General features: G+C 38.7%; 1 protein-coding gene and 1 non-coding gene across 2 annotated transcripts in view; both read left to right on the top strand.

Annotated features, from left to right (window-relative positions):
• The window catches only part of Rps6ka5 (ribosomal protein S6 kinase A5), a 158,118-nt gene that overhangs the window by 72,127 nt on the left and 59,876 nt on the right, over positions 1-26,115 (top strand). Inside the window, exon 3 of the mRNA XM_059279256.1 lies at positions 4,478-4,696. Within this exon, the coding sequence (XP_059135239.1) occupies positions 4,478-4,696 (219 nt within the window). The remainder of the gene's footprint in view (positions 1-4,477; positions 4,697-26,115) is intronic.
• Positions 9,663-9,765, top strand: LOC131924847 (U6 spliceosomal RNA). Its single transcript, XR_009383101.1, has one exon. It is a non-coding gene; the product is annotated as a U6 spliceosomal RNA (small nuclear RNA).

Genomic DNA, 26,115 nt, shown 5'->3' with positions numbered 1-26,115 from the left:
TTGAGATAGGGTCTTTGAGTGAACCTGCATTGCAGAAGCCTGGTGGGCCTCTGTCTCTTCTCCTCACAGTGCCTGGCCACGCCTAGCTTTTTTCTGGCACTGGGGATTTGAACTCAGGTCCTCATGTTTGTGCAGAAAATGCTCTTACCTGCTGAGCCAATTCCTCAGACCCTACTTGAACATTTTAATAAATTCAAATTCTACAAATAAAATGGTAATTGAATCAAAAAATTATGTAAAATTTCCCAACACTGCAAATACATTTTTCAATATGTTTTCTTTCTTGGTGTGGTGATTTGAGTGATAAATTTTTCCATAGTCTCAGGCATTTAAATAGGTGGTCCCTAGTTGGTGGCACTATTTAGCTAGGTTTAGGAGGTGTGGCCTTGCTGGAGGAAGTGTCAGTGTGAAGAAGGCTTTGAGAGTTTAAGGACTGTACCATTTCTAGTTGACTGCTTCCTGCTCACAGTTCAAGAAATGAGCCCTCAGCTTCTGCTTCAACTGCAGAACTCATTCCTTCTGTTTGCTGTTGTCATACCTCCCCACCATGACAGACTCTTATCCCTCTGGAACTATAAGCCAAATAAACTGTTTATCATTTGTTTTGATCACAATAATAGAAAGCTCATGTGGTTATTTTTGTTCAAACTAAACTGTGGGCTACAGGCTGTGATGTGCCATTCCATAAGCTTCAGTCCAGCTACCTCTGCTCCTATAGCTGTGTACACCGTCATGAGTGTGCACATGTGTGCACACAAACTGTGAGCCACAGTAACTTCCTACTGGAGTTGCTTCTGTTGGGCATTTCTTCACAGCAGCGAGGAGAGTAACAAATACACATGGCAATAAGGATGACTGCCTGTTATTTGACCAGTATACATTGTCATCCTATGCTCTTTTATGCTTGTCTGGAGTAAAATATAGCTTTGAAAAAAAAAGATACAGAAATGAATGAAACAGTGTTTACAAACAAACAGAACATGTCAGTGAACACTCCTATGGTGAGGTCTTAAGGTCATATTACTTTAAGATTGGCTTAAAGAGTAAGGAGATTAAATGCTATTGCTTTTAAATATTTTGAAAAGTAATTTTTAAAAAAAAACATTCTTTTTTATCCAGATAATATAGAAGGACCAAGAAAGAATATTAAGAACAAAGCTGTTTCTACTCAATATGAAGAACATTTTCTACCATTTAGAGCTGATCATCAATGAAGCGATAGGCTGCCCTGGAAAATTTTCTTATCTCAGAAGAAGTAACACTGGGTTCATTGCACTGTTAGAATGCCTCACCTGCATTGTGGTTTCCGTTTAACATCTGGTTTCTTATTTATTTTTGATAAGATCACTCGTTTTAAGGGAATCGGCAGAAGCAGAGCTGAGAGTGTGCACCTAGAAGTTGGGCTAAATTGGGTTAATGTGATCATAAATGAGGGAGCAATTGTTCTATACTTGAATTTCCTCTTCTACTAATTGAGATGATCATCCAGCACCTCTTAGGAAGATGTTTTAAGAACAGAAAAAGCTAATGTGTGTAAAGTACCTGGCAAGTACTCTGTTTTAGGTGCTTATACCCTGTATCTGTCACAGAATCCACATTCTTTTGTTACAGACAAATATGGTGTGCTAGGAAGAAGCTGTTTCAGGTGTTTTGGTGATGTAGAAAGGATTCTTACATTCCAGAGACTAGATAGATTTCATAACTTGTAGGACCATAGCATTCTAGAGATTGGCATCTGGGAGAATGTAAGTTGGGGGTGGGTACTGTGTATGTATGTAAGGAGCATGGAAGCACCAAGCAAGCCTGCCCGAATGGAACTCTACTCCTTCCCCAGTTTGTATAGTGGCTGCCTCTGTTGGAAGATAAAGTACATCTCATTAGAATGCTTTCTATCTTGGTTTCATTGCTGCTGTGCAAAATATGCTGTTCCAGTTTCATTCTTTAGGTTGATCGTTAGATCCTGAAAGTTGTAATTTTCTTTCTTGATTCACTTCAGCCTTTGAGATCTCAACCTGTAATTATCACATACTTAAATATAACACAAACTTTTTTGAAGTTTTTCTGTCTTCCAGAGTATGTTAAACATTTTATAGCACCGGTTTATTATACTCTAGAAAATCAGGTTTCTAGCATTCAGGAGGAATTTGGTTTTTTCATTCTTTTACAGATAGAGTGAGCCTGGAAGGCACTACTTGCATTTGAATCAGGGCTGTGCTGCTGCTGCTTTCTTTTCTTCTTTCTTTCTTTCTTTTTTTTTTTCCCCTCATCTTGAAAATGTCACCACTATTATCCTGGGAATTTCTAAGAGAGAGAAAGGGAGTGAGGGAGCAAGGAGGAAGCCATAGAGCGGAGCCCCTTTTTTTCTGGGCCCCATGAACCAGAATCCTGGGGATGGAGGACTCCTTTGCCAGCTCAGGCAGTAGGACGGGAATGGGGCTGGCTCTTCTCCACACACTTGTTCATTTGTTTACCTTTTCTCTAGATCAGATCTTTTGGCCAGTTCCTTAGTTACTCAGAACTTGTTTCCTTATCTCTGAAATAGAACTACCGAAAGTAACCCTTCTCTGGATTAAGTGAAAAGTGAAGTGGTGTGTAGAATGGTGTGTTTAGCTGAGAGCCTGGCATGGACTAGTCTACCTAGGGTGTTGGAATCTTTCCCTCAGGATTAGTCTAGTCTAGCATCCATCTGTGGTGTATCAAGTGCCACTACCAAGCTAGTTCTTAAAGAACAGAACTGAATCAGAGTGTAGAGTCCTTTCCATGAAGCTCTCTTACTCTAGTAGGTGGATGATAATAGAATTATGGGCTAAATACAGGGAGCTATGAGCAAGGTAATAGTAACTGTGACCTGGATCAAAACTGAGCCCAACTCAAAGTGATCTGAGTACATCATTTAATTCCTGAAATAGAATTGAGCATAACCATTTCAAGACACATTTGAATTTCAAAGCTCTCCTCCTCCTTCTTTTCCTTTCCTTCTATCTCTGCCTCATCCTCTTCTTCTTCCTCCTCCCCCACACCCTACCTCCTTATCCTCCTTGGGGAAAAAATTCAGGGAAGCTGCTCTTCCCACAAGGCTCTAATTCCTCCATTGGAGGAGCAGTACCACATACAGGATTGTGCCTCCCATGGCCTTCACTTATGAAACACATAAGGAGAATGACCCAGGGAGCCATAAATTATTTCTGCCTAGAGATTTAAAGGGATTTCTATCTATATTGCCTTCAGTTTGGGGTATTTTAACGTTTGTTAATTGTAAAGATCTTGTTTGTTTTATACAATGTCTGTTTATATTGCTTTGGTTCTAAAAGTATAAATACAGAAGAACACCTGAAGCACTTTGTTTATTTGTATGTATTAGAATCTTGTTTTTGTTTTTTTTTTTTTAAAGATTTTATTTATTATCTATACAATGTTTCTGCCTGCATGTTTGCCTGCATACCAGAAGAGGGCACCAGATCTCATTGTAAATGGTTATGAGCCACCATGTAGTTGCTGGGAATTGAACTCAGGAAGAATAGCCAGTGCTCTTAACCTCTGAGCCATCTCTCCAGCCCTGCATTAGAATCTTATTAAGAACTGCCTTGAGAACTGGGGCCATGGCTCAGTGGTTAAAGTGCTTACCATGCAAGTGTGAGGGCCGGAGTTTGTGACCTGCCTGTAATTCCAGTAAGATTGGAGGGTGGAGAGACGATTCCCAGAGCAAGCTGGTTAGCAAAACTAGCTGTATTGGTGAGTTCTGGATTTGATTGTGAGACTCTGCCTAAAAGGTAGAAGCACAGTCAAAGATGATTCTGGACATCAACTTCTGACCTCTCTCTATATATATATGTGAAAAAGCATGTTCACACACATGCCAACATGCATACAACATACCCCATATGAAGATGGAAAAGGAAAAGGAAAACAACCCTTGGAGAATGGAAATAATGATACTCGCTTGGAATAAGCTTAGGAGGCTTAGGTAGAAGGACATAAGGTCAAGGCCAGGCAGGGGCACATACCGAGACCCTTTCTTAAAATAAATAAATAAAAAGGAAAGGAAGGAGGAAAGAAAAAGAAGAGTGAACTCCAATAGCAAATATATACCTCAAGGTTTTATCTGATGTCAGAAATGTCCTACTTGTTCCTGAATTGGACTGTGGTTAGCTGACCATAATAACAGTTAGTTTCTCAGACCTAAAAATATTGAGAAGAGAATAACATTTAGAATGAAAGCAGAACTTCAACAGCAGTGGCTAAATATGTAAATACTGGAGGTTAGACCTAGAAATATGTTTGGTAAAAGGCTGAAGAAATTATCAAAGAACTATTTGAAACAGCACTGAGCATGCTTTTCCCTTGAAAGAGTGTTTTTGTGTGTGTGTTGGCTGGGTGCATTAATTTTATTTCCATAAATTACCATTCTGCCAATGTAGCATTTTAATTCTTTTTTTTTTTTTTCAGCTTATGGGAAATTTTTTCTTTTCTTTTTCAGCTTATGGGAAAGTATTTCTAGTTCGTAAAATAAGCGGTCATGATGCTGGAAAGCTGTATGCCATGAAAGTTTTGAAAAAGGCAACAATAGTTCAAAAGGCTAAAACTACAGAGCACACAAGGACAGAACGACAAGTTCTGGAGCACATTAGACAGTCGCCATTTTTGGTGACACTGCACTATGCTTTCCAGACAGAGACCAAACTTCATCTCATCTTAGGTAAGTGTCCATTGTTGTCATACTTTCTATGAGAACATTTTTCTTTAGGTCTTGAGGCAACATAGTATGGACTTAGAAGAAATTGTTTTGCCTCTCATTCTCTTTGTGGTGACATTTCTGTTAGCGTCTTGCTTTGGAAGTGAGGCCCCCAGCATGAAGAAATTTGTATACCTCTTTTCCACACTCCCTGATTATTCAGTGTGCATCCAAGCAATGCAAGGAACTTGATGGCCAGGTGGGCTCTGATTTGTGCTTTAGTTCTCAAGAGTGTGCAGGTTTGGGCTGACAGGACAGCTGTGTAATCCAATGGTTAGGCCTAGTCTCTGTCTCTCTCTGTATCTGTCTGTCTCTTTCTCTCTCTCTCCGAATCAAGATGTAGCACTCTCAGTTACTGCTCCAGTGCCTGCCTGTATGCTTTCCATACTCCCTGCCATGACCAGGAAACTGTAAGCAAGCCCCCAATTAAATGCTTTCTTTTATAAGAGTTGCCTTGGTTATGATGTCTCTTCACAGCAATAGAACAGTCAGTAAGACATTTCCTAACTAATATGTTTTTATTTTACTCAGTACTCAGTGTTGAATTTATCTATAGCTGTCAAACAAACCACCTAGAATGGAGTAGCTAAATGATGATTTATTTTCTTAAGATTCTGGGGAGCTGGGAAAGGCATTTTTCTACAGCTTTAGGCTGTTCTCACTTACATGGCATGTAGTAGAAGAGCTAGCCGGGTCAGAAGATCCGTGGTAGACAGAGTTTCCTATCTGGCAATTAGTGCTGTTGTTGGCTGGGCTACCTCGTTTCTCTCTAATGTGGCTTCCCATCCTTTAGTACAGCGGGTCAGCTTCTTCATCCTGGCAGCTTGAGAGCAGCACATGAAGACTGCTGAGAGTGGAATAGTGGAGGTTGAACAGCTCATCCAGGAACTCAAGCAGTCTTTCTATCAACACATGATCGGCCTAGATTTGTATCTTGCTGGAGGGCAACTGCAAAGAGTTTGTGGTCAGCTACCAAACAAGTCTGTGTTCAGACATAACAAATTATAAATGGTTTGTCCAGTCCAGGAAAACTTCCTTGCCTATGTCTTTTAGATTATTTTTACTTCTACTGAATTTCAGTATTTGGGAAGTTAGATATAAAGGTTAGATTGAAGTTAGACATTTGGGGCTGGAGTATACAGTAAGAATATTTCATATTGTAAAGCATTAGAAGAAATCTGTTATCTGGTTGTTACTAGTTCAGAAATGCTAAAATTGGATTAGTAGATGACTATATGAGTCCTTCATTATAATCTTATATTTTTCCCCTTAAAAGTAAATAAGTTCTGTGTGGTATTTTGAAACTATATGATTTTAGCATACTAAAGCATGGTTAATATAACAAAACAAGTTATGTCAGCTTCATACCAATTCTTAAAGATTTTCCTTGGTCTTTTAAATTTCTGCGTAGTACTCCATTCCACTTCATTGTGTTCTTGTGTAGTTCCCTATGACTGGATCCTTAAGCTGTTGTTTGTAGTTTTGTCTTATGTTATTCTTCCAGGGTTTAACTTATACATGTATTGTTTTCAAATTTAATAGAAAAATCATTTGGGCAGAATCTGTACTGTAACCATCTGTGATTGTGTCAAATACATTGCATTCATGTATGTGTTTCTGTAGTTGGTGTATCATCAAATTTCTGGATGTTTGTGCATTTTTTAAATGGAGAGCAGTGTGTCACTGTGGGGTCAACTTTGTTTTTATTTTCTCTCCTGAGGCTGGCATCTTTTTATATTCTTGAAGAGCCATATAATATGTTCTGAGTTTGTATAGTTCTGAGAATTACTTTTTTGTACTCTTTGCTCGTTTTTTTCTTCTCAGTTTCTAGGACCTCTTAGAAAGATTTGCTGTTTGTGATAACTATTTCCCCTTTTTTACTTTTTCACTTTGTTTACAATGCTTTTATCAAACAAAATGAATTTTATATATAGTAGAATTTATTTTTAAAATTGTCCTTATGACCTCAATTTTGAGTCGTAATTGAAAGACTTTCTGTCCTCTTAAGTTTAGAAAGGAATTTGCTGGTTTCCTTTTTCTTTAGTATTTGCATGGTTCTTGTTTTTGTTTGGAGAACTTTGAACCACATAGAGTTTTTGTTTGAGTATGACAAGAAGTAAGGATCCAGCTTTTTAGATGGCCACTCCGTTTTCCCGCATTATTGAGAGAAAAGCTCATTCTTTACCCTGACTCTAGCCTTTTTCATCCATGATCGTTTCATATGTGTTCGGATATATTTCTTGACCTTCTCTTCTGTTTGGCTTATTCAATAATGCCGAGCACCATACTGGAAAACCTTTATATAGGCATTACAGCATGTTCTAGTATTCAGTAATACCAGTTCTCCAATAACCCTTGCTTTTTGTTGCTGATGGTCAGAACTTTATGGAGGGCTATTTCCTGTTATTTTTCCACATGAGATTTATGGTAAAATTGTCTTGTTCTAGGGGGAGAAAAAAACTTGATAGTGGGTTTTACTGGTATTTCTTTAAATTAAAAAATGAACTTTGAGCAAACTGATATTTTGATGACACTGGCTAGTCCTGTTCAAGAAGATGGTCGGTCCTTGCTTATAGGAATCTGCATATGAGATCTTCAAGAGTGTTTGAACATTTTCTTTCTACCTGTGTGTCTTGGATTAACATTGAACTTCCTGTCATTGCTATTGTAAACACCACCTACTGTATCTTAATAGCTGAAGGCTTTACTTTTTTTACAGTAATTTTATACCTTGAGATCTTACTGCCTTGTTCCTTCTTAGCCTGCCTAGGACATGTTGTTGGTTTCTGTGACTTTTCTGTATCTCTTATTTTCCTGAACATTTAACTCAAGGAGATTTATAGCCATCCCTGCTGTTTTTCAGGATGTTTTAGAGATTCAAATCTAGGCTAACATCAAATCATGGCTCACTGCAGAATGCTTGACAGGGCTTACTCCAAGGGGATAAAATTTGCTTGGTTGGCACAGGCTTCTCCAAATAAGATAATTATAATGATAGTAGTATCTTACCAGATGCTATCTGTGACATTTGTTTTTAGTAGCCACTTATGGAATAGACTAACGTTTCTAACAGAACTAAGCATGTATGATTGCTTCCCACAATAAGCTTTAATTATAATTATCTCTCATTTGTTTATATTCTATCTGCCATTCTCTAAATCAGTAGGCAGTACTTTTTCTGACCAGTAAAGGGCCAGATGGTAACTATTTTAAGCTTTGCAAGCTTTTCAGTCTCTTTGACCATAGATTGTAGTAAACAAATAGGCAGAGTACAGTTCCAAAAAAATTTTACTTATAGAATTGGTAGTGGACTAGATTTTCCTTCTGAGTTGTTATTTGACAACCCTTGTTCTAAACCCATCTCTTGATGTACACACACACACACACACACACACACACACACACACACATATACACACACATCTGAGTGCGTTGTTGACATTAGGTATTGTGCACAGCACAGTCTATCTCCACCTTATCTTTTGAGACAGGGTCTTTCACTGAACCTGGATCTCATCAGTTAGGCTAGACTGGGGACTCAAAAATTTAAAAGGAACTTTGAGCAAACTGATATTTTGATGACACTGGCTAGTCCTGTTCAAGAAGATGGTCGGTCCATAGGGATTCTTTAGTCTTGGCCTCCCCAGCTTCAGCATTATAGGTGTGTGCCTCCATATCTGGCTTTTTATGTGGATTCTGGAAGTCTTCCCATACTAGCAAGGCATTTACTCACTGGGTCATCTCTCCAGCCCAGTTAAGTCACATTTGTGTTTAAATGTTTAAAATGTTGCTCTATAGCATTAATAGCTCTTTAGGCTCCATCTTAACTATATGGAGTTTCCCCCTTTATATTTCTTGCAGCTTTTCCAAATCTTACAACATGGGTAGTAGCTTACTCTTTTATAACTTTCTCTCTACCTGTGTTGATACAAGAAATATAAAAACATTTTCATCTATGCTCTCTTTAGGAGCTTATATTATTTCAACAGAAATTGGAATTCTATGTGGGAAATAATCTGAACAAAACAGTTTCTCTTTTAGTAGTCTCTGAAAATGGTGATTTTTTTTTTCAAAACACCAGCTGATCTTTGACTTTAATAATCAAGTTAATCAGTGGGATTTATCAGATATCAAAGAAGCAAGTTTCAAGTGTATTTATAAGGGTGATGCCAAGGAATATTCCTAACGAATGCTACATCAGTCTTGTAGACAGTTCTGTCCTCAGGTATTATCATTTCAATGGGAGTTGGATGTTTAAGACATTAGAGTTCACTTTTGAGTTTTAGTTTCATCTCAGAAATTGCAAAGGTGTTGATGCTTGATGAGATGGTAACAATGGTTCATTGTGCATTGTAGTCTCTAATGTCACAGAACAGACAGAAACTGCTGCCAGACATTCCTTCTTTTAAGTAAATACAGCTAATTCTCAAGACTGAGAAGGCTTTCTGTGGTGGCTGTGATAAGCTGTAAGGTGTCATAGTATGGGGTACGTGGGGGGGGTGCACACGAAACGTGAAACAGAAAGGGTAGAGTGTGTGTATCTGGAGAGTGAAAACAGAAGAGAGGCTTTCCTTGAAAGCAGGAGGTTGGAGTTGGGCTGTCAGCTCTGCTGCTTGCCGCCCACAAGTAGACACCACTGAAGCAGCTCTCTGGCTCCACCTGTGGTTCTGCTGCTGCATCCTTAGTGGGAAGCTGCAGTAAGGCGGTGCCATGGGTTCTCAGCAGTCCTTTAAGCCTGTCGCACATCTGCACTTGCTGATAAAAGCAAATGAACTTGAGGTAGTGGGGAGATTTCTGTAGTATTCATCATTAAGTGCTGTGTACAGAAGTCATGAAAACCTGTAAGTGTGCTCCCTTTCAACAGAGGGAGTTCTCCACTTTGCTCCAATACAAAGACTTCTTGCTAGAGATGTTAAAGAGTGCCAGGAGAGTGCTCAATTCAGTAGCACATATACTAAAATTGGAATGATACAGAGAAGATTAGTATCCTGTATAAGGATAATAGGAAAATTCACGAAGCATTCCATATTTTTAAAAAAAGAGTGCCTTGAGAAAAAGTTGTTACAAATACAGCAGTTTTTGACCTTTTTGTTTTGAAATGTACCAAGTGGATAAATAATAGTCTATGCTTAAAAGACAAAATTGTGATTGAGAGCAAGTATTATTTTTAACTTTATGAAAATACTGTGTGTTTTTTTATTCATAGCAAGTGACTTTATTTGCAGTGGCTGTTCTCTGTTTAATATACACTCGAAAAGTTTTGATTTATGTTATCTGTTCTTCAGAATAACCCTGTAGATTGTGGTTACTTATTTGTTTTTAATTTTTTTAATTTGACAGTTTCATACTTGTATATAATGAATTTTAGTTATTCTCACCTCCCCATATTCCCTTCCTTATTATCCCCAGCTTCTTCCACTGAAATCTTTCTTCTTCCTAATAAGCCTCCTTCCTACTTTCATGTCTTTTAATACATTTAACCCATGGAATTTAAATGGGGCTCATGCATGAGCCTGGTTAGGTTATTTACTAGGCAGCTTTATATCACCAAAAAGAGTGACACTCCTTTCCCCCAGCCACCATTAACTCAGTAACCCCTCAGGGAGGGGTGTGGCCTCATAAGCTCTTACCCCTTCTGTGATGAAATTTTGATGGTCCTAATCTTGTACAGGTAACCATAGTTCATGAGTACATAAGGTATGTCATGTTCAGAAGACATTGTTTTGCATTAGGCTTCCCCAGTATGGCTCTTAAATTCTTTTTGCCCTTTATTCCATTATGTTCCCTTAATCTTGGGAGTGAGTATGTATATATGTATGTATGTATGTATGTATGTGATATACATGTCCTTTTGACAACTGAGCACTCCATAGTCACTTTCTCTGCACTTTTACCAGTTGTGAGTCTTAATATTTTAACTGTGTGCACTACAAAAAGAGCCTCCTCTGTTGAGGGCTGCACTCATCTATGAGTGCAAAGGTAAGTATTTAGACGGCAGTTTGGTACTATGTATGTTTAGCAAAATAATAATAATAGGTTCTCCTCTTGGAACTATGGTATCCACACCATGGGTTCGTGGCTGGGTTTACAGTACTAGACAAGAGTTCCATTCTGTGTAGCAGGCCTTAAATCCAACGGGAAGGTGGTATGTTGCCCCCATAGCATTCATGCCAGTGTTGCAACAATCATACCGGATGGTTTGTTATTGTAGCTCATAGAGTTTATCTTTAGATAAGACTCTAGATGACTTCTCTTCTAGGAACCTTCATAGAATCTCTTATACCTAAAGTTTCATCCCTGTCTTCTCTCTGTCTGCAATGGCTTATCTGACTTAACTGAAAATAAATCAGATCTAGTTGCTACAAACTCAAATTTTCTTCCACTCTCCTTCTTACTTTAAAATTATTTATATCTCAAGCCGTGTGTAGTGGCGCACGCCTTTAATCCCAGCACTCGGGAGGCAGAGGCAGGCAGATATCTGTGAGTTTGAGGCCAGCCTGGTCTACAGAGTGAGTTCCAGTACAGGCACCAAAGCTACACAGAGAAACCCTGTCTCGAAAAACCAAAAAAAAAAAATTATTCATATCTTGGGACTGCCTCATAGATTGGCAGTGAGTAAGGATGTTGATTGTGATGGTTAGTGTTGATTGTCTACTTGACAGAATCTCCTTGGAAGATGGGCCTTCAGACATGCCTGTGGGAATTATATTGATTATGTTGATATGGGAAGACACACCCACTGGGTGACACCATTCCATGGATGGAATCCTAAACTATATAAATGTAGAAAGTGAGCTGAGCAGCAGCATGTATTTTTTCTTCTCTGCTTCCTGATTGGATGTGTTGTAACCAGGTACTTCAAATTCCCACACTTTGGCTTCCCTGCTGTGGATTGTATCGTTGAACTATGAACCAGAAGAATCACTTTCCTCCTAAAATTGTTTTTGTCAAAATATTTTATCAAAACAATAGGAAAAGAAATTAAGACATTGATAATAACAAGAGTTACAACTTGTTTTAGTACACACTGTTGATGTTGACAAAGTGATTTTATTTTTAATTATGTGAATATGTGTGTGGATTTGTGCATGTGGGTGCAGTGCCTAAAAAGTAGAAATGAGGGATTCAGACCGTCTGGAGCTGAAGTTTTAGGTGGTTGATAACCCCCTGACACCTGATGGGGGAGCTGGAGACTGAACTTGGCTCCTCTGCAAGAACAGTATGTGCTCTTAGCCACTGAGCCATCTTAACCAACCCCAGCTTCTGCTTTTATTTATTTATTTGTTTATTTTGAGAAAGAACTTAATAAAAACTGAACTCGGCTCCTCTGCAAGAACAGTATGTGCTCTTAGCCACTGAGCCATCTTACCAACCTCAGCTTCTGCTTTTATTTATTTATTTATTTATTTATTTATTTTGAGAAAGAACTTAATAAAACCTGGCAGTATTTACCAAATTCAATATGTAAATATGTTGTGACTCAGCAATCCAGTTTTAGGACTCTGACCTACCAAATAATACCTGCCCAACTGGATAAAATATATTGTAACACAAATCTTAAAAGGTCTTATTAGGGGCTGGAGAGATGGCTCAGAGGTTAAGAGCACTGGCCGTTCTTCCAGAGGTCCTGAGTTCAATTCCCAGCAACTACATGGTGGCTCACAACCACCTGTAATGAGATCTGGTGCCCTCTTCTGGCCCGCAGTCACATATGCTGTATACATAATAAATAAGTAAATCTTTAAAAAAAAAAAAAAAAAAAAAAAAAAAGGTCTTATTAATAAAAGAAACTCAGGAGCCAGGTATTGGGGTGAATTCCGAAAGATCAGAGAAGCAGAACAAGCCACAGCTAACCTCACCTCACCAACTTCTCAGCCCATCTTGTTTCCTCAAACTGGAAGACTCCGAGTCCTCATCCGCATGGATCTCAGCTGAACTGCTGCTAAAAGCCTAAAAGCTTAAAAAGCCTCTAGTTCCTGGTCCTAAAGCCTTATATACCTTTCTGTTTCCTACCATCATTTCCTGGGATTAAAGGTGTGTGTCACCATGCCTGGCTGTTTCCATTGTGGCCTTGAACTCACAGAGATCCATCTGGATCTCTGCCTCTGGAATACTAGGATTAAAGGTGTGTGCTACCACTGCCTAACCTCTATGTTTAATATAGTGGCTGTTCTGTTCTCTGATCCCCAGATAAGTTTATTGGGGTGCACAAGATATCTTGAAGACATTTATGTCAATATTTTCTTACTCTATTAGAAGAATGAGAATGTCAATACAAATGTAGGTTGTCTGTAGGCCAGAAAATCTTAGATTTCTATTCCAAGAATCACAAAGGATAGGGGTTGTTTTAATATTTACTTGCTGCTGGGCACCACACTGGGTATTTTTCATATATCAACTCATAAGTTGTTGCAAGCAGCCATACAAAGATTGAGGTATCATCGTTGTGATGGAGATGAGGTGTCCTGAGCTAAATGGCTGGCATCTGAAGAAATAATGTGGAGTCTGTGGGTCCAGCTCCTGTGTTACATTGGTGTGTCAGGAGAGGCAGCTTTGTTTTAATAACAGATTGTGAAAAAAACTGTGTTGTCTATTTTGTTACTTTCTTTTATGTTTCCCAGTTTACCTTTCTTATTTACTCCTTAATAAGTCTTCTTGCCATATCCTCACGTTTGGGTCATTCCACTGCTTAAAGTAGCCCACCCACTTTCATTTACTTGAAATGGGTGTTAGACATAGTAATTAGATTTTGGTTTTTGTCTGTGATAGCTGGATTTAAAAGGGACAGTTTTGTTCTGGCTCCTAGTTCCCATCTATTGTTTCTAACTCCATTGCATCTGGGCCTGTAATGAGGCTTAGCATCATGATGGAAGAGCGTGGTAGAAAAATCTCCTCACCTCTAATATCCAGGAAGCAGAGAACAGTAACAGGAAGGGGCCACAGGCAAGATAACACCTGTCAAAGACATGACCACAGCATTACATTTCCTTTAACCAGGCCCCACCTTGCACTGCCTTCCAGTAGGTTCAGATTTTGAATTCATCAGCGGATTATTAAACTATTAATAATTAGATTCCTTATGATGTAGTGCACTTTGAAAATGCCTGCATAAACATGCCTAGAGGTGTGCTTTAGTGTAATCTAGGCATCTCTCCATCCAATCAGATTGACAATCAAGATTAACTATGACATATTCAACTCCATAGTCAGGCTTCCCGGCTAATCTGTCCAGCCTAGCCTATCTCATCTCCTGCTCAGTCTCCTACTGTTCTGCTCTGCTACCTGTGCTGTAACTGAGCTAAATTATTTGCTTACTCTTCTGTAAACATGCATTTCCTGTTTAAAAATTGGTGTTTGAAAACTATTTCAGCATTTCCTAGCTGAGAGTGCCAGACGCAGTACTTGATCTGCCCAGCCCTCTGCTGTCCCACTTTTCCTGGAGTTGTTTGACTTAAATGAAATGATGTCTGTAAAATGCTTAGTGCCATCCCTGACAGATAGTGATCGTCAGTGTAACTGTATTGAAATAAAGTCGAGAAAAGTACAAGATGGAACTAGAACATCTTGTTGTGGTATAAAGAAGAAAGTGTAACGGGGGCAGAAGCAAAGCTCTCCTTTGTGGAATAATACTGACACAGAGAAGGAGAGAGGGAGTTACAAAATCAGCACTCCACACGAAAGTGAGTGGGTGATAGTTCAGTGAGAAGCAGGATATTTTTGCATAATCTCAGTTCATTTCTTTAGTGTGCCTGTTGATTACAAGGGGAAACATAGTAACTTTATAGTGGAGAAACTTGGCAATCAGTACTTTAATGACTATAAATTAATGACATGATCAAAATTAACTCTAGTGTTGGGAGAACTAACTAATCCATACTTCCCAAGTGGTATAAGAAGATAGCTTCATCTTCTGGTATTTGTTCTAGGAGTTCACTATTTTCGTCTGATCATGACAAAACATTTCACATTGAGAATTGGCCCACATGGGAGGATGTACCCTCTTCAAACACGTCAGGAACAAGAAAAAAAAGGCAGAAGCTTCCACATATATGTTCCATGAGTTCTAATGCATTGTGTGTGATCTTGAGCTGGATGTTAGGGTGGAATAATTCACTACAAAGAACAGTGGGCACATGACAGTTTGATCAGGAAGTCTAGATATGGTAATGATATTTGTGTCATGTTGTTATGTGAGAGAGTGCCTCTGGAAAGTTGTAGGAGTAGAGAACAGTATTTTCAGCTGGTTCAGGAAAGGTGCACACATGTGTAAAAGCAGAGAAGAGAATTCCACAGCAAATGAGCAAAATGTGAGTGTGTTGGGTTTTCATAGTGGGTTCATGGGGATTCTTTGTACTGTTGCATGGTTTTGATGTTTGAAGTTGTAGCAGGCTGAAATTTTGTTTTTGTTTCCTTGCTTTATTTTGTTTTTATAAGGCCATAGTTGAGGCATTGTATCCTAGGAGAAACTTCAATAGTTCCTTATTTAGGAGCACTGTATGGAGTAATGGATTATTTTCTGAGCTTCCTAGACTAAAGACAGGGACAGTTTGAGAGCACCCTCAGGCTTCATACTGTAAGTATATAAACAAGGTACAAATTTTCTAAAACCATGTTTTCCACGTTTGTAGCTTCCTGCTGTCTAGACTTTGTCCAAAGCCATAATAATATTTTATTGTTAATAATAGCATATTTTCTTGTTAAATAACATAATAAAAATATGTATATATTATAGTATCTATTATATTATTATAATGGATTATACAGTATTTCTCGCAAACTGAACATTTAATGATACTTGATTGTAAACAATGCGAGATTCTAATCCCTGGTAAGAGCTGTGAATATAGCACTTCTCTGTTACCCATTTCACACCTATCTGTTTGAATAGGTAGGTAGAGTAAAATGATAATGTTTCAGGAAAAAGTTAAAGAGGTTTGCAAGGCTGCAAATATTCTTGCAGGCAAAGCCAAGTCCTATTTGTTTCTTTTTCCAAGAACACACAGCTCTGTTTTTACTATTGTAAGACACAAATTGCTGCCCTTGGACTATGTATTCTAAAAATCTGCCACTGATTATTGTAATTTAGCACAGCATTAGGAAGAGAAAATAAAAAGTATTTAAGCTGAGAATGGTGGCCTGCACACCTGTAATCTTAGCACTTGGGAAATCAGTTAGGGTGACTGTTAGGAATTCCAGGGTACCCTGAGCTACATAGCAAGTACTAGGCCAGCCAAGACTCCATAAAATAAGATTTAAATTCAGTATTTACCATAGCTCTTTTTTTTTAATCCTGCATATAATCCTCCTAGAATGTCTACTCTAGGGTTCTTTGACTTCAGATAAGCCTTCAAAAATTTAACTAGTACAAGCATATAAGATAGTGAAGTTATATGGCCAAGATATGTAGGATTACATGACCCTAAATTATTTAAATATTGGAAAGTAGAATAGTTGGTCTTCAGGTCGTTTTTTTCTGACAGTAATTAGCAAGGCCAACATCTTGAGAAGGGAAGAAATAGCAGAGCAGAGAAGAGGGAAAGGAAATTCTCCCAGGGATCATATAAAACAGTGTGTTTGGAGTCCTACTGCTCAGCCTCATCATCCTTATTCTTCACCTAATCAGATGTATAACTCCGGGCAGTTTATTTAACCTTCAAGTATCACTTATCTCTCACAATCACGGTATTTTCTCTAGTACTATATTATTATTTTAATAGTACCTACTTTATAGTGTTATGTGGATCAGGTTTTTCCTTCCTAAATAGAAGTAGTACAAAATAAGTGCCCCATGTCTATAGTTGCTGTTCTTAGGCTAGCCTCAGAAGCAGTGAGTTGTGGTTTAGGCTTACCTCAGATACTAGACTGAGTTCCTTTCAGGAGTGCTGTCCCTGATTCTAGGGAATTAAGGCGCTACTTCTATTCAAACATCAGTAGCCAAGAGTTTGTACTGACAATATTACTCACTCTATGTTGTGAGTTTATTTTGTTGTTGATTATAGTATAAACTAATAATATTCATGGAGACAAAAGCTGAAGAATTGTGAATAAAAACTAAGAAATCACATGCGATTCTTGACAGTGTTAATATAATAAAGAAACTAAAACCAGCATTGACTTAAACAAAACAGACAAAACAAAATGAAAAAGAAACAACTCAGGCTTGCAGCTTGTGCCGGAAACTAGTAGAGACTTATGAAGAACTTTCTGAAAATCAGGCAGATCCATAATTTTATTGGGAAAGTTACTCAGGGCACATGAGCTGGCTTTGGTAAGAGTCCACCAGGCAGATGGACGTAAGCAATTCTGGCTGCACTTTCACTCAGATACACTTACTCAGTTCAGGCTTGTTATGGCCTCTTCAATGGGAAATGTCATTTATGTCCAGCTTAGGAAGTCCAGGGATCTAACCAGTGTCGAGGTAGGTTAGAGCCTTTCTTGAGCTAAAGGACTGAGAACCCTCAGCCTCTGATGTTAGTGAGGAATTGACTACTCATGATATCACTGACCATTTTGAAGCCAGGGGTATGGCGCTGGCTCAAAATTTGCTTGCAATGCTAGTTCTGATGCTCTTTCTGTTTGTTGTTTTGCGATGAAACTTTATACCTTTATACCTCAAACTCTCCTTGAGTAGGTTATATAGGCTGGCCTTGAACTCAAGATGCTTTTGCCTCCGCCTACTGAGTGCTGAAGTTCAGATATTTACCGTTGTACTTGGCTCAGTGCCCTCCCTTGAGAGAATTAAAACTTCACAATTCAGTTTGGTATAGCACTATCACAAATGCCCTTTTCTATCTGGTTTGTTGTTTCGCTGCCTGGTGGGTTTGTTCCAGTTTTACCTGGAGTCATTTGATCTGATGAACAAAGAGGTGTAATGACCCCAGAGCCTCAGTTTTGGTACATCCTTGGTAGTCAGCTCACTGAATTAAAAAACACCATGTTCCCTATTACTGTTCGTAAGCTCTGAAGCCCACCAGCCCAATTGTAATTACAGCTAAACTGTGGAATAGCTGTGCCAGACTTGGTGAAGTTAGGGTGGAGTGACCAAATGCTCAAGGAAATGTGGTCTTGTGTGTGTGAGTGTTAGAGCCAATATGGCATCCGGGCCCAGAAGTTGTCCTCTGACCTTCACATGTATGGTGTGGCATGTACACACTGGACACATACTCAATAATAATACAGTTTTAAAAGTGGATTTGGATTACAATTGACAAAAGTTGCAGCTAACATTTTTATTATATACTATCAAAGAAGTATATATTTTCACTACTGCATTCATCCTTTCTTTCTAAAAATAAAGTGTTTCTCTCCAAAGACGATCCAAGAGGTCAAAATGTAGTTGAGAGGTGATAGGGTTACATGGCTAAGGAGTTAGAAATGGGGATTTGAGGCCAATAGAGTGGCTGATGACTAAGGAAGAGGAGATTCCTTCAAACAAAGGAATAAATGAGTATATAGAAGAGAGTTGTAAGTTGCCCAGCTAATTAAGCAATACCTGGAAGGATAAGACACTGAATGGAGATTTCAGTAACTCCTTGACTCAGGGAACAAATGATTCATGGACTTGGTAAACCAACAAAATTTTAGTCACAATTCTAGAAGGAGCATGCTTTAGCAGTACTGATCACATCCAGGGTTGGAGAGATTGCTCAGCCGTTAAGAGCATGTACTAATCTTGCAGAGAACCTGAATCCCATTCTAGAACCTATGTTGAGTACCTCACAACTCCTGTAACTCAGTTCCAGAGGAGCTTCTAGCATCTGTAGGTACTTGCACTCATGTGTATACACACAGACACACAGACAAGGGAGGGAGGGAGGGAAAGAGGGAGGGGGAGAGAGAGAGAGAGAGAGAGAGAATATGAATATAACCGTAGGTCAGGCATTGTGTCTCATGCTTTTTATCCCAGCACTCAGGATGCAGAGATAGGCAGATCTCTGACTTAAAAGCTAGCGTTATCTACATAATGTGTTCCAGGCCAGCTATGGCTACATAGTGAGACCCTGTCTCAAAAAAAAAAAAAAAACAAAAAAAACAAAAAAACAAAAACAGAATTAATGATGGCAATGAGGATTTCAAGGGCCACCCAAAAAAGGGCAAAATGATTAGATGTTGAGAAAGGTCCTCATAATTCTCAGACTTATTTTGTGTTTTCACAGCAAAGCAAAACAGTTACAGTATATGGAAACCCAGGACTCAAATAATGTCCCTAGACTTAAAAATAGAATAGTTACAGACTTACCCCACTAAACAGCTACAAACAAGGGCCAGCCTCCTGAAAACTGGCCTTCCATGTTAAAGGTAACTAATTAATGATCTACAACTAAGCTTAGACATTAACCATATAGGACTGGACAGTTCCAGTTTGCATGAAGTACCTGGATTTTGCATGAAGCACCTGGGGACTTTGCCAAGAACTTGTCCTATATTAACCACCCTTTTCCTTTGTTCAGGGAGCCACTGGCCTGACTTGCTCTTGGTTAGTGCTGTGTCTCCGATCACGCTCAAGCTGATGTTCCTATAAAGCCTTCTCCTATATTCCTCTGGGTCTAGTCTTGTCCTATAGTTTCTGTATTTCTTTTCAGCTGCCAATGCCCAAATAACAACACAGAGACTTATTAATTATGAAAGCTTGGCCTTTAGCTTAGGCTTGTCCCCAACTAGCTCTTATAACTTAAATTAACCTTTTTCTATTAATCTACATTTTGCCATGTGGCTTTTTTACCTCTCCTTCCATTCTGTATGTCCAACTTCCTCCATGTCTTGTTGGTGTCTCCTGCCACAACAGATTCTAACCCTGAGTTCCTTCCTCTGCCTGGAGTCCTTCCTGCCTATTCTCTCCTGCCTAGCTGTTGGCCTTTCAGCCTCTTTATTAAACCAGTTGGGTGCCTTAGGCAAGTGAGGCAAAACATAGACACATCTTCATGCAGTGTAAACAAAATTCTCACAACAGGCTTCTGAATCTAGAACCTGGAAACTAACAGTGGTACATTCTTGCTTTTTGAATAAAACAAGAAACAATGAATATATTCAGATAGAACTAAAGAACTGAATATTTAGTGAGGGCTAGGATAGCTACATACTTTCAAACTACTTCTCCAAAAGTGATTGTTAATTATAAAGATGAAGTGTGTGCTCTCTTTCTCTTATGGTAGATAACCCAAAGAAAACCCCCTTACTCAAATGATCAAAGTAAAAATCATTGCTAGTAGGATGAGAAGATGCCACAAGAAGAGCATTCTCCCAAAGATGCACTTCTGAGTATGATGATGGAGAGGTGCAAGGCCAGCTCACATTATGACATGGCCTAAAATGGAAATTCAATATTGTTAAAATGCTGGTTCTCACCAAATTGAACTATGTGTGCAAAGTTGTCTGGATCAAAACCCCAAACAGGCTTTTTTTGTGTGTGTTTCTAGAGATGGACAAACAGACTTTACAACCCCTATGCAAATACAAAACAAACTAGAAAAATAGCTATCCTGAGCATGCTGTGTCAGAAACATAGATGGGCAGGTACCTTTCCACAGTGTCAGAACTTATTGAATAACTAACTATAAATTCACATGCTGTGTTGGTTTTGTTGGCTGCAATTTACCTAGTGGCCCCAGTTTTCCTTGATAGCTAGCTGAGGCAAAACCAGGTTCTTTTATTACAACCTTAAGTTAACTCTTAGGCTGCATGTTACGTATCACAGTAAATTGATCAGCCTGTATAACAATCTATGTGGGTTAAGGTTAAAGGAGTTGCCCCAGAGTTGAATAATTTCCTGAGAAATTGGGAAGCAGATGTAGATGGCAAAGAAATTCACCACAGGTGGTAGGTAAGATATTAAGAACACCCCAGGAGATATGCTGGCATCTTAGCTTCAAAGTCTAGCTATTGAGGAGCCTCAGGGTAAAGTGTGGGATCCTGGAGGTTCTAGAGATAAAGTGCTAGATCTAGACTAGGCCTTGGAGTAGGCCCAGTCAGCAGTGGAGACAGGAACCAGCTGATGCCCTAGGGAAATTTGGAAATTCAGTCCCTTGATGTGTACAGTGACTAGTCAGATGGCAGGATGTGAGGACTATTGACATCTTCTCTTTATGTGGTCCAGATGTTAGCATTGTGGGACACCTTCACTGTCCGGCATGTTCAGTAAGTTCTCAGGCATAGTTTTCCTTGTGTGATTTTTTTTTAATATGCCATGTGCTCCCATTTTACTTTGATAAGTTATAGGATCCTACTTGTTGTACTTTTAGGAATAAATTAATTTTGTGTCTTAAAGGTAATGCTAAAGAGATAGTGCTTCTTTTAAAAAAATTGCATGTGCCTATGTGTACATGTACAGGCAGGTTCCAGTGTGTATGCACGTGGAAGCCAGGGTTCAACCTTGGGTGTTTTCCTCAATTGTCTCTCCACCTCATTTTTCCCCTAGGCTGGTCACAGGTGTGCACTCTTTGTCTTTTTACACGAGTGCTAATTTATGTTTGTGCAGGCACTTTGCCAGCTGACCCATTTTCTTGCTCAGGTGCCCAACACAGTGCAGAGTCATCTTGCTGTTGTGTTTTCACTTAGAATGGAGTCTTTTAGGACAAGGCAGTCTTTAAAAAGTTTTAGCAATATGGAGTAACTTAGAGCAGTCTGATCTCAACAATAACCCCATCCATTTCTCTAAAAAGAAGGCACGGAGACTAATTAAAGTATCTGAGAAGTTGAGGATTCCTTTCCTCTACCCCGCTCTGATTGCTAGGATGCAAGCTCTATGCTGGCTTGGGAGGCTGAGTGCAGAGTTCTGGTCCTCCCAGTTCTGCTTTGCTTGTAGGATAAGGTTCACTGTTCGAGGGAAGCTGAGAAGCCAGAGACTGCTGCCCTTACGCAGCACCGTGCTAGCTAAGCAGGGATGGCACTTCAAGAGAATCTGGCCACTGCCCTCACTCTCAGCTCCAGAACAGGAGCTTAAGGATGCTTTTTGGGGCAGTGGGGTGGGGGGAGGAAAAGGTAGTTCATAAGAACAGAGAAATCTCAAGCACTCACCGACAGAACTAACTATATTTGAAACAGTGTTAGGTACTGTGGAGATTATGAGGAGTATGGTAACTACATTATAGCAATAAGCGAATCTTTGGCTATAAGCAACTTAAAAATCCTCCTGGGATATGGTAGTTTGAATGTATTTGGCCCCCATAAGCTCATAAGGAGTGGCACTATTAGGAGGTGTGGCCTTGTTGGAGGAACTGTGGTCTTGTTGGAGGAGGTTGAATGATACACACCTTAATCCAGACTTTAAGGTTGGAAGGCACACCTTTAATCTGGGCCACACGTTCTGTTGGAAGTATGTTACTGTGGGGGCGGGCTTTGAGGTCTTTTTCTCAAGCTCCACTCAGTGTGACATTCAGTCCAGTCGGCTTTCTGTTGCCTCTGAGTCAAGATGTAAACACTCTCAGCTCCAGCACCACATCTGCCTGCATGCCACCATGCTCCTTGACATGAAGGACTGAACCTCTGAGCTGTAAGCAAGCCACCACAATTAAATGTTCCCTTTATAAGAGTTGCCATGGTCATGGTGTCTTTTCACAGCAATAAGAAACCCAAACCTTCAAGACATGGGGTAAGACTAGATCTCAAACACTGTCCTCAAACTACTCATTTAAGAGCCTGAATTTATTGGATCAGACTGTGGAGCAATTAGTGCCCCAGAACATTATTGGAAACAATTGGGCAATCAAATAGCAATTAGTGGAGCCTAGCAGCTGTTTGTAATACTAGCAGAGTCAGAGAACCTAGCCAATGAGGGAAATTTTGAAAATTCCAGGGCTCTGTTCTCTGAGGAGCAACATTGAAGGTCTTATATTGCAAATCAGATAGACTTGACTAATAGCTGGGCCAAGCTATTAAATAAGGGGCAAAAAAATAAAAAATAAAAAAAGACAAGCTAGGTATGTGGCTTGCATCTGAAATTCCAACAGTTAGGAGTCTGAGGCAGGAGAATCACAGTGAATTTGAGGACACCCTCAGCTACCATGTGAGACTGTCTCAGAGAAAACAAAACAAATTTTGCCAGGGTGGGCATGGGGGAGTTGAAGTCAATGCATAATTTGAATCTCCCACAAAATCAGAAAATAAAAAATAACTAGGAAGACTGATATTACAAACTATAAATATGTACTTTTAGAGATAAAAATATAAGATAATAATCATAGCAACATTTTAGATATGGAATATATAGTTGCCCCTCAGTGTCCACGGGAGTAGGGGATTCGAGGGACATAAACACTACCTGTAGACAAGAGCCAGCAAATGCTTGTCTCCTTTACAAAGTGGTTTATAGTATTGTATATAACTTGTGTGTGTTCTCCTGAATATATTAAATCTTCACTAGATTGCTCATAATATTTTACACAATGTAAATAGTTGTTATATTGTGTTGTTTATGGAATAATAACAAAGACAAAAGTCTACAAGTTCAGTTCATGCACAAGCTTTCTCCCAAACAGCCATTGCAGAAGAAAGCAAACTAACTCAAAGCAAAGAGAAGAGAGAGAAATAATATCAGAAAACAATCAAATAGAGAACATGTGAACAACAGAGAAAAATCAGTGAAAGCAAAAAGTGGTCTTCAAAAAGAACAACAAATTGATAAGCCTTTAGCTAAACTGACCAAGCTTTAAAAAAAAAAGCTTAAATCTGTAAAACCTGGATTGGTATGAAGGACATGACTTTTGAATTAAAATGAATCACAAGAGAATACTATAAACAACTAAATAACAACATAAAATTAACTGGGTGTTAAGGTTACCTAAATACCTAGCCAACCATGGTGGCCCATGGCTATAATCCCAACATTCAAGCTGAGGCAGTAGGATTGTACAGTTGAGGTTAGCCCAGACTATTTAATGCCACCTTGTGTTTTAAAAAAAGAAAATGGGAAGGAAGAAAAGAATTCGTAGAATGATACGGAGTACTGGAATTGGAATTGACTCAAGAAGAAATATATTTCTGCTGTTATAACTGGTGATGATCTCAGGGAAGTAGAGGCATACTTGAAGAGAAGTCAACAGCCAAGCGTCTTCATTGGTGAGTATAACTAAACATTTAAAGAAGAATTAATAACAAAATTTTCACAAACTTGTTCAAAAATAGAAAACACTTCCCAGCATGTCCACTGAGGCCAGTATTATCTTGTGTACATCACAAGAAAGCTCAGGCTAACATCTCTTAAGAATAAAGTGCAAAATTCCTCAACAAAATTCTACCAAACTGAATTCAAGAATAAGTAAGAAGGATTATATAGCATGACCCAGTAGGATTAATCCTAGGAGTACAAGATTGTCTTAAAAATCTAGAATCAACATATTGAATCAGTAGAATAAAAGACTATATGGTTTTCTAAATAAATACAGAGAAGGCATTGGCTAAAACTCAGCATTCATTTGTGATGAAAAACATCCACTAAAACAGGCAAGGAAGTGAATTTTTCTACCAGTTAAAAGCATATATGTAGAAAAAAATGAAACAAAACCCCACAGTGAACATAGTACTTAGTGATGAAAGACCAAATGTCTTTCTCCTAAAATCAGGAACATGAAATGAATGTCCATGTTTACCACTTTATTCAACATTGTAGGATGAGAAAGATCACTAAAGGCCTAGAGACTGCAAAGTAGAAAGAAAAACTTTTAAGATGATGTTTATGATTTTATAAAGCCCTAAGGAGCTCATTAAAAATATTAGAATCAATAACCAAGTTAAGCAAAGTTGTAGGACATAAAAGCAGCACACAACTAAGTTTTGATGTTCTTACAGTGAACAGTCTGGAAAATAAATTAAGAGAATAATTCTGTTTAGCTTAGACTAAAAAGAATAAAACATTTGGCAATAAAGAAGTATAAAACAACACATTGTTGAAAGGATGAAAGTGACCTAAGGAAATGGAAAAGCATAACATCTTAATGGAATGTCAGAGGTGGCAATATTCCTAGATTGAATATCAGATTTAGTATCCATCCCTTCTCAAAACCTCAGTCATGTCTTTGTGGAATTACCAAGGTGTTCTCAACATTCAGGTGGAAACTTAAAGGGCTGAGGAGAACTGCAATAGTTTTGAAAAAAGAACAAAGATAGATTCACTTCTTGATTTCAAAATGTATTGTAAGCCAGGGTCCACAACTGTACACCTGCTACTTGAGAGATAGGAAAGAGAGGTGCTTGAGCCCAGGAGTTGAAAACCAACCTGGTCAATAGTAAGACTTCACTTAAAAAAAAATTCTACAATACTATTCTGATTGTAAAAATGTGACTTCAGTGTAAGGATAGACATATAATTGATGTGGTCCATAGAATAGAACCGAGAGTCCAGAAATCCTCACATTTACAGTCAACTGGTTTTTCAGCAAGTGTAACAATGATGAATAGTTTTTCAATAGTTCTGGATCAACTGGTTAGCTATATGCTAAAGTATGAAGTTGGGCTATACCTCAAAACATAAGTAAAAGTGAACTCTAAACTAAATGGATCAAAGACTAAAAGTCAGACTAAAACTGTAAAAGTCTTAAACAAAAACATTGGCAAATTTTTGTGGCATTGATTCTGTAATAATTTCTTACATATGACATCAGAAGCACAAGCAGCCAAAGGTAGATAAATTGGAATTTCTGGGACTTGGGGCAGTTAAATTGATTAGGGTAGACAATTCACAAGTCTGAATAAACAAACAAAAAATAATTGAATTTTGTACTTGAAGTGGGTGAATTCCTGGTGTGTTAACTGTATCTCAAAAACAAAACAGTGAGAGTGAAAACTAATGTGTACTTCACAGCAGAGGATGTTAAAAATGTTCAGTGGGTTTTTTAAACATGCTAAATAACAATATATATTCAGAAAATGGCAATTGAAACTATAATGAGATGTGCTACATGCCAAACAGAACCAAGACTCAGGATGGCAATTGGTTGGCTTCTAGAGTCTCACTAGCTTCTACTGGGTCTGCTTTCTTTCTTTTTTTTTTTCTTTCTTTTTTTGTTTTTTTGGTATTTCGAGACAGGGTTTCTCTGTATAGCTTTGCGCCTTTCCTGGATCTCGCTCTGTAGACCAGGCTGGCCTCGAACTCACAAAGATCCGCCTGCCTCTGCCTCCCGAATGCAGGGATTAAAGGCGTGCGCCACCACCGCCCGGCTCCTGGGTCTGCTTTTAATTATAGCACTTTGATGTTTTTTCTGCTGACTTAGTGGCTACAACATGAATATACTGATATTTTAATTATCAGATGTCGCCCCACAGCTCCTCAGTCAGTGCCACTCAGGCTGTGGCCTGGTGGGGCTTCCGGGCCAGTGGCTCTGGCTCTACCATGGATGTGATATGTAGGTTTAAATGAAGTTTATCATTCTGTTTATCAGTAAGACTCAGAA

This window comes from Peromyscus eremicus, chromosome 14 (genome assembly GCF_949786415.1).
Source record: "Peromyscus eremicus chromosome 14, PerEre_H2_v1, whole genome shotgun sequence".
NCBI classification, from domain to species: domain Eukaryota; kingdom Metazoa; phylum Chordata; class Mammalia; order Rodentia; family Cricetidae; genus Peromyscus; species Peromyscus eremicus.
This window is presented reverse-complemented; position numbering and strand designations above follow the sequence as displayed.